This window comes from Morone saxatilis, unplaced genomic scaffold (genome assembly GCF_004916995.1).
Source record: "Morone saxatilis isolate NCDOM2014 unplaced genomic scaffold, NCSU_SB_2.0 Contig23, whole genome shotgun sequence".
In the NCBI taxonomy this organism is placed as follows: Eukaryota; Metazoa; Chordata; class Actinopteri; family Moronidae; genus Morone; species Morone saxatilis.
Window position 1 is genome coordinate 3554592 of NW_023339796.1, and position 9778 is coordinate 3564369.

At 38.7% G+C, this 9778-nt stretch overlaps 1 protein-coding gene and 2 non-coding genes across 3 annotated transcripts in view; 2 read left to right on the forward strand and 1 right to left on the reverse strand.

Moving 5' to 3' along the window:
- LOC118334439 (contactin-associated protein-like 4) overlaps positions 1-9778 on the reverse strand; it is a 65417-nt gene that overhangs the window by 38547 nt on the left and 17092 nt on the right. The window contains exons 8-10 of the mRNA XM_035670353.1: positions 9467-9616; positions 9164-9335; positions 378-484 (exon numbers count right to left, since the gene is read on the reverse strand). Coding sequence (XP_035526246.1) covers positions 378-484; positions 9164-9335; positions 9467-9616 — 429 coding nt within the window. The remainder of the gene's footprint in view (positions 1-377; positions 485-9163; positions 9336-9466; positions 9617-9778) is intronic.
- On the forward strand, positions 7247-7329 carry trnal-uaa. Its single transcript has one exon. It is a non-coding gene; the product is annotated as a tRNA-Leu (tRNA).
- On the forward strand, positions 7988-8070 carry trnal-caa. Its single transcript has one exon. It is a non-coding gene; the product is annotated as a tRNA-Leu (tRNA).

A 9778-nucleotide genomic window follows, 5' to 3' on the forward strand; every position in this document is an offset into this window, starting at 1 on the left:
CTACTTTTTTATTGTTTCATTTGAGATTATGCTTATTTGGTGCATATTTCTACAGTAAACATTTAACATACAGCAATCCTGGAAGCAAAATGCTAAGGAGTACTGGTTGGTTTCTGTGATTTAAACCATATATATATATATATATGTATATATATATATATATATATATATATGGTTTATGTTGCTATGTGCCATCTGCTGAGTGCTCTGTGTCTGACAGGTACATAGAGGCAACACACACAATGCAAAGAGAGTGGGAGGACTGGTGGGTCTTAAGGGGCTGACAGCACTCACAATTAGAGCCTTCAATGGTTCAATCTGGCCCTACTGCCCATTGGTTACCGTATGTGCCCATGTTTGACTGACTGGTGACTTACAGCTGTGGCAGGTCGCTCCACTGTAGCCGCTGTCAGAGCAGTTGCAATGGAAGATGGTCCAGGACTGACTGCAGAGGCCGCCGTGTTCACAGCGACTGGGAGAACACCTGAGACAGAGAGAGACAGAGAGAGAGAGAGAGAGAGAGAGCGAGAGAGAGACAAGAAGTCAACAAAGTTTGTTGCAAAGTTTCTCAAGGACTTTTTTTTCAGTCCCCAACAATATCTTGATAGACGTGTGCATGGGAGGAACTTGAAGGATTTATGTTTACTGTCAAGAAGAGAAAAAGAGAGAGAAAACTGTATGATTATATATTCTTTCAATATACTGAGACAGCAGAATTTAAAAATCCATTTGCTTGTTTTGGCAGCTTGAATATTTGGAAACAATTCTGCAGATTTTACTGCCAAAAACCTTTCCAAGGGGACAAAAGCAGTCGATGGCAATAAACACCTTTCATCCGTTATTGTTGAGAGGTACACTTTTTTTGTTAGTTTGTTTGAAAAAGCAGCTGAAGCATCTTTTATGTTTTAGCTGAGTCGTTTATCTTACAGGCTCGATGTGTTTGTGGATGCTTTGAAAGGAAGAACTGTCAGGCCTTGACCTTTTGGGGTCTTTATAAATGATATATCACAGATTGCCAAACAATGCTGTTTAACTCACCACGATCGCGAAAAAAAGAGTGTGCTTGAAGGAAATTTTCTAAATGAGTCTGTTACATAAAGCTTTCTTCCTTACATGGACAGAAAGCATTTCAAATTATGTTTACCCAAGCACGTTATTCGTTTCGTGGCCAAATGTATGTAGGAGTATCAGGAATAATGTAACTAGTGGAAACAAAAAATATTTCATTTTTAACATTTGAAGGAGGTCATATTTTCCATTCAGGCAACGTGTGGGAGGTTGTTGAATTGTATAAAAAATCTCTGAAACATTTTGTGTCTAATACTGAAGAATCATTTCGGTTTCTTACAGTAGATGTTATCAAGAGAAAACTTTTCTTCAGAGATGGACAACATTAAACATATCTTGGTTTTTTTGAAAATAAGAGTACACAAACTGAAGTTTCCATCCTCTTTCTAGAAAAGATGTTTCAGGGACTTTTAAATTTATCAGTCTGTCAAATTCTGTGAATCAGTCACATATTGCCCAAAATCAAGATAAATGTATGTTGGATTTTTTAAAAACCTTCTTTCTGGACTTTGTACAAACAACTTACACATTATATACAGTCCACAGTTTTTAGTTCAGATTGTTAATCTTTGATGCTATATATTGTTTGCTTACGTTTCTCCAAACCTCTGTCAAATTGACGAGACAGAAGTCGACCTATGATCAAACTCTTAGAGTTCTGACTCCACATGTTTTTTCACCTAGACCAGAAATAGTCATGTTTCAGTTACACTATTTATAGCTTTTTTAGTTCTAATACTATTATTTGACGCATATTATGATAATACCATTACTGTCTTGTACTAAAAATAGGATGCAAAAAAAATAAAAATAAATATGCAAATGTGGGGTCAAGTTTTTCTCGGTTCTTTGTTTAAACATAGCTCTGGTCCACACTGTCACTAGGAAGTTACCTCATTCAACTGAACCGAGAAAGAGAAAAACAAACATGCAGAGATGATGAAAAAAGATGCTTACTAACTGTAACTTAAAGACAGTTGGATGCACGTTGCTTGGTGAGTGTTGATCTGCCTGAGAAAACGTGGTGCCCGTCCACATGTTACATTACAGCTACTCCGTCAAGTGCACTTTTTGTTGACTTCTGGGCAGTTTTGATAAATATTACATTATTTTTGCAAGCTTGTGCTTCAAAATGTCTTTATATTGACCCTAACCTGACTTGGCCTCTTTTGAAACCACTACTTCTTGTTGCATCCGTCTAAGATAACAGTATTTTTAGCCGCGTGTGTTGCTGTCATGGCAGATTCGTTCAGCAGGGTTTGATTCACACACACGCATAAAAAAACCCATGATAACTGCTTCACTCCAATCTCCTGTCATCATTTCTCAGTTCTACCTCTGTGAGTGACTGTGTGTACAGTGTTTTGTGTGTTGGTATATGGGGAGCTTCAAGTCTGCATGCTTCTGTAATATTAAGGAATACATGTTTTGAGTACTAAACATGAATGTATGTGACAGTGTTTGAGTGTGTTTGCCCAAACCCAGGCAGGAATATACAGGAAGAGAAAATAGATGACTGTACAGAACCTGTGCGTCTGCAAACTCCCCTGTATTTAGATAGAAGCCCTGACTCAGCAGCCTGTCAGCCTGCTACAGTGTGAATTTTATCTCCATTAATCTCAATACTGCTTTGATCTGAAAGGAGCTAGTTAGTATTCCCATTAAATATTAACCTAAACTGCCTGCTGCTTTCTCATTTTTTGATGTTAGAGTTTAAAGTGTGAGTAGTGACATCTATCTGTTAGAAACATTACTGATATAATTATTTATATATTATATTATTCCCGGCGTGGTGTTCTTCTTTTCCATTTCTTTGTTCAACTATGATGATGATAAAAATGGGGACAGATTTAAAAAAGCTGCATCCTCTTTTGATAAAACGGCAGTCACAACAATGTTTACCACACAGAAAAATAATATGAGAAATAAAGACTCCAAAACGCCCACCACTCCCCATCCATTCCCACCCGCACACATATATCATGAAAGCATAACACTGTTAGAAACTTGTTCTGAAAACCAGTTTCTTCCGCAGAGACAAAACAATACAGTGTTAAAGATGGATAACATCCATTGAAATGTCATTCACAGGAACACAGCATTCATACTGAGCTCTAAGGCGCCCACAAACACAAACTTCAAACACTAACTCAGGGTCCCATCAGCCCAGTATTCCACAGCATCTTCTGATCCATGTGGTCAACTGAGCCCAACACTTTAACTTCTGTCACACAGTAAGTTCATTGGTGCTGGTAGAGAGAAACCATTCCTATCTTCCTTCAGACTGTGCATCATTCTTTTGTTAACAGTGCATAGATTCAGGTGTGTTGTAAAATACACAGCCCTTATCCACATTCCAACATTACACTGTGTACATAACAGAAGAGGAGAGAAACATTCCTCTTCAGCCCTTAAAAGTTCCCCAGGCTCGAATAGAAGAAGAATAAGAAGAAAGAGAAGAGGTTGGAGAGCAAATACAAAACCTTTCATAAAGTCAGAAGAGTTTGAGTCCTTATGCTGTCAATGAAAAGACAATTATCAATCTGAAAAAGTAAATACATTACTGTTGACAATAATGAATGACACTTAACTCATATTTTTCTTGTGTGTGATTTTCAAATTGTTTTTTTTACGAGGTGACCTAAAATAAGCAGGCAGGTTTGATATAACACAAGATGTTGAACTGATGTTGCAGAGGGTCCCTGTGGGTTTGAGCTCCATTTGTGCTGTTAATGGAGTGTTTGTTTTGGCTAATAATACTCTTTGCTACAGGCAACAGTCATAAAACACGCACACATACACACAGCTGTAGATATAATAACCTGCTTTGAAGTATGACCACCACATTGAAGCTGTGTGAGTCCATTTTCCACCTGACTTTACAGTACGATATATCCCATGGGCCCAAAATTCAATCAGCAGGATTACAGTGAGAGAGAGAGAGAGAGAGCATACGGTAGATGTTTTTTTCTCTATTTCAAGGACAGTAGGATTTTTTGTTTTGTTTCAGTGAGTAGTCAGATATGTGCAGGAATTGTGTTCTGCTGAATAATAATCTGATGAATGCAGAAACAGGAAGACATTTAATTAAAATCACTCAAGCAGATTCTTCTTATCTGGATAAGATACGTGGTTGGTTCAATATTCGTGTGTATGTTGGTGTTTACATCCAGTTTACTGTGTGTGTGTGTGTGCTATGCCCTAGAGGGGGGTTTATAATTGCTGTAATTGTCATATTAATTGTGCTCCTATTTGGCGTGACACCAAAACAGCAAACGATTTCCTCCGTGCTCCCTCCCTCCCTCATCTGTCTTCCTCATCTCTCTCTCCCTCTCCCCTCCTAAGTTTGAAGTTATGCTCTGATCCTGCATTGTCACTGATAATATGCATGTTTTTACTTTGCTTTACTTTGAAAATATTCATCATGAAGTTCAAAATTGCTTCCCAGTTTAATTAACTTTTAAACTTTAACATTTTGACCCCCCGCAGTCAAAATGTGTTTTTTGCTTACATAAATGCCGAAGTTACAGTTGATTTAGATTTTGTCTAAAACGTAATCAAGGGTTTAAAAAAATTAACACTGCTAAAATCTATATTTTTGTGTTCTGTTTCTTTAATTGGAGCCTTTTTCATTGCTCATGAGATATACAAAGGGGAAGGGATCAAAATTTCATTAATACACAATCGTATCTATGTGTTGTAATTGTTTCTATAATTAAAAATAAGTTTCTGTCTCCAATGGCAGACAGTCCCCATTATACATAACTTTATTGTGTTGACATGGTGATGGTTATACAATCTAAACCCACCTATTATTAAACACACCTTAATCTCTCTTTATGTCGAGGCTTCATTAGAAATTACATTTATATGATGTAAGTTGACATTTTCCATGCCCACACATTACTATAATTGTATTTATTACTGATGTATGTACTTTGGCTCTGTGTGTCTATCAAAGACACAAAAGACCTCAAACTTGAAAAGTGGAAGACAAAAATAGGGCTGTAACAACATGTGGACATCTAAACATTACACTCAAATGTGATTGTTTAACACCTCTTTTCAAAATCATGCTCATTAGACTGTGGTTTCTCTCTAAAATGCCGCCCAGTTTCACCCCACAAATATCTAACTCTTTCAGCGAAGAAAATTGAATTTCAAATCAACAAAAAGTTTTCTCTCAAAAAATGTAAGATGATCAAACAATCAAGGCCAGAAGAAACATTTCTGCTTAAGAACCAATCAGACTCACTACTGTTTGACAGAACAACAACGCTGCTATTGCTCTCTGTCAAATTACCTTTCTGTGTTTTTTGTTTTACCACAACACGCCTTGGTGCACTGTTTATTAAATTCTGCTTAGAAGCTGCAGGAGAAGGAATTTTCACCAGTTTTCTGTCGACATGTGATATCCAAAAAGATAAAAGACAAAAAAGATATTGACTAGACTAAGTAAAATGTGCCTTTCTTTCTTTCAACCACCACTCATGATAACAAGGACTCATAAATTATGACCAACAAAAGCATGTGTTATATATGGATCTCTTCCATGTTTTCTCATTATTATGTCTGGGTTCGAGTGGTTAAGGCGTTGCACTCAAGATACAATGCACACAAGTCCTCGTGGGTTCAAATTCCACTCCTGGTATATAAAGACATAAAATAAGAGCACTTTCCAACAATTTAAGCAGCTGCACTGTAACCAGCTCAGTTTGAGTGCAGTGTTCCATTACAAGTTCAAATGGTTGGTTTGAGTACATTTTAAAACACTTGTAGTTATAGTTATGTGTCTTGTTGTTTTAAACCCCCACCCCCTTAAGTGTCAGCACAGTATTACATTTTTTTGCAACCTCTCGAAAATATTCTAGAATGGACAAATTAGATCAACACTGATTGTTCAAACAGACTGGGCTCATGTACCGTTGACCTTTCACACTCAGCATTTCATGTGACTGCCTTATTAAATCAGCATGCTGTTGAGACCTCTTACAAAAATTGTTGCAATGCTTTCAATTAATTACTTGGATAACAGAAAGAGTTTTGTTTTCAAATTGTTACTTTTCGGCTGTTAAAAAGAAGCAGCTATAGTTGCCAGGGTGGCCGAGTGGTTAAGGCGTTTGGACTTAAGATCCAAATGGGCAAGTAGCGCCTCGTGGTTTCAATTCCCCACATCCCTGGTATTTGGCAAACACAGGATTTGTCCTTCAAAATGCAAATGCAAAATAGTGGCGTTTGGGTAACCGCAAGCTAAGAATGTGGGCTAATGCATTCATAGTGACAACAGATAGTAGATTGGGGGTCCTCCTATCCCTGAGGCTCATATTAACCTCCTCAAGCAAGGGTCAGCCAGAGTTTGTTTTTTCTTGTGAAACATTTTTTAAAAATATCCTCAAAAAAATGGACAAATGAGATCACCTGAGTGGAGCAAAAGGCTGAGGTCATCATCCCCTTGACAAATGTCCTCTGACTTTCACACCTCAGCCATTTCATTTGAGTTGATTGATTAAATCAGAATGCTGTTAAACACCTCATAAAAAATGTCCAATGCTCTTAGATAAATGGCCTTGAACAATAGCTGTATTTTTGTCTTACAATTATTAGTCGTTGTGCTGTTAATCTACTTTAAGGAACCAGGATCGGCAGAGTGGTTTAAGCGTCTGGACTTAAGATCCAATGGGCCAATAAGCCCTCCCGTGGGGTTGAACCCCACTCTGGTATTTGGGAAACACAGGATTGTCGTCAAAGTGAAAAGGTACATTGTGCAGATTTTGGAAACCAAGAACTGAATTCTCCTGCAAAAAGTGGCTTTGTTAACGGGCATGGTATTGTGTTCAATTGGCATATGTTGAACAACAATAGTGACTGGTCCAATCCTGCGCTCCATATAACTCCTCAATGAGGCATCAGCACACGTTTGCGTTCTTGTGATAACTTTCTTTTAAAAATATCCCAAATGCAAAAATGAGAATCAACATGACTGGAAAACAGGCTGAGGTCATCACCAGATATGACAAATGTGCCTCTTTCATGTGATTGATTGATTGATTGATTAAATCAGAATGCTGTTAAGACACCTCTTACAAAAAAATTTCCAATGCTCTTGATAAATGCCTTGAACAACAGCATGTATTTTGTCTTTACATTATTAATGTTTGCTGTTAACAAAGCTTCAGGCACCAGGATGGCCGAGTGGTTAAGGCGTTGGACTTAAGATCCAATGGGCAATAGCCCTCGTGGGTTCGAACCCCACTCCTGGTATTTGGGAACACAAGTGTATCTTCCCAATAAAAGGTACATTGTGGAATTTTGGAGTCCAAGAACTGCTCCTTGTGTTCCACTGTTCTGCAAAAGTGGCATGGCATGAATCAATGAGAGTGTGTTTCTCAGAGAGAGTTTTTCACATAAACTGCGAGAGAAAGTGAATGAAATCATGAGGTAGTGACGAAAAGCAGCAATCAAGTCTGACAGTTTCCAGAAGCCAGAGAATGTACAGGAAGTCACAGTAATCTTTAAACCACACAAGATATGTTTATTAACACCATGAGCCTAATAGCCTACAATCTAGCGATTAATATTACAATTACACAGAATATTAGGGTTTTCTACAAAATGTGGTGTTTGTGTATTTGAGCAGGCAACAGCCAGGCACTGGGACTTGCTGTTGGTAGAGAGCAGCTCTGGCGCCTGGCTCTAAAAACTGTGTAACTTGTGAGATTATTGTTGTCCACATGTGCATGATGTCAGAGCAAGTCGGACACAAATCTAACTGCCATGAGGCATTGCATCGGTTCTGTGCTGGCCTGGCTCATTTAGAAACCTAACATGCATATTTTTACGAAGCATTTAATAAAGAAGTTAAAGAAGAAGTAACTAGTGACAGCTGAGGTCAATACCTTTAGGAAACCCTACTTACATCACCAGGATGGCCGAGTGGTTAAGGCGTTGCACTCAAGATGCAATGGACACTAGTCCTCGTGGGTTCAAATCCCACTCCTGGTATATGCTCTTTGATAACAGGGAGTAACTTTGAAGTAATGCAGATCTATCATACAACAGAGGTTGTAGCAAAGCAGCAACAGTTGTTTATGTACTGCCAAGCATGATCAACAACAAGGGCAATGTCTGTTTCAATACAGAATTTCTATTCATATGCAAATGTACTGTGTTTTGGTACTCTTAACTAACATGTTGGGCAGATAACAGCAGAGAATTTCCTCTTCACATTCAGACTTTGCCAATGAAAAATGAAATGAAAAAGCCAAATTCACAGTTTCAAGTATGTATTCTATTTCTCTCTTTATCTTAACAAGGTTGGTTTTTGACGTGTGGAAATTTTGGCTCCTCTCACCAGGATGGCTGAGTGGTTGAGGCGTTGCACTTAAGATGCAATGGACGCAAGTTCTCATTTATCTTCAACTAAAAAAAGAGACACACAATCAATGCCTGGTCTGGAAATCGGCACAGCAAAATTTATTTGTATATCCTCGCAAAAAAGCTTTGTGGCATTATTTCTTCTTAGTTCATAATTTGGATTTCTATTAAATACAACATAGCTACTATAACAGCTTTCTCCATGTTGGACTCACCCTCAAAGGTCAGCCCTGTCAAGCTCCCCTGCAAGCAAATGCACCAATCATGGTAAATGGAAAATGGACTGTACTTGTATAGCACCTTTCTAGTCTTCCGACCAATCAAAGCACTTTACACTACATGCCACATTCACACATTTACACACATTCATACACTGATGGCAGCAGCTGCCTTGAAGGTGCCAACTGCTCATCAGAAACAGAAACATTCATACACCATCAGGAGCAATAAGGGGTTCAGTATCTGGCTTAAGGACACTTCAACATACAACGGGAGGAGCGGGGGATCGAACGGACAACCTTCTGATCAGTGGACAATCCACTCTATCCCATCCCCTTGGCAACTGAAATTTGTCCAAAATGGTTTAAATAAATAAATGCTGGTGTGATAAAGCTCTATGGGCTCTGCAGAATGCCAGGGGAGGGTTACATGAGATATACTAGCAAAACAACAAAAATGGGCCTTAACAAATGTTATGAAACATTTTCTTTTGGAAACTGACCTGTCCATAATTCCACACATGTCGATCTGCAGGTTGCTGTAGATTCCCAGTTCCTTTTGCTGCACCATGATCAGGTCCACGTTCTTGTTGTCCAGAGTCAGTAGACGCATGCAACCCTGGAAGACATTAAAGGGGTTTCTGCATTCCTGCCTGTCGTCTTCAGTGGGACAACCTGAAAAGAAAGTCCACATGATAGTCATTATCCAATCAAACATATGGTCATAAAATAATTTCTCCATTAGTTGCCACAAACACAATTGTAAACACAATTTCATTCAACTATTTTATCTGATCCACTCTTACCACCAAAGAAGAGGTGACTTTCTATGGTGGCAGGAAGTGAGGGGCTGGCTTGGGCACTGCCTCCCTCCTCTTTATCCACCGTGATGCTCAGACGACCTCGTCTGGAGTTCAGCTCCACCGAATGCCACTGGCCGTCATTTAAAGCGGAACCTGGGGAACAAATACCCATTAACACGTACTGCTGAAAATGAGATTTTTTCCCTCATGTATTCATGACTGCACATCAAGCCGTTAAGACCTGCAGCAGATGTTGGTGGTGCAAGAGTTTTTTCCAAGGCTGAAGCCAGGCATGAGCACAGATGTAATGACCAA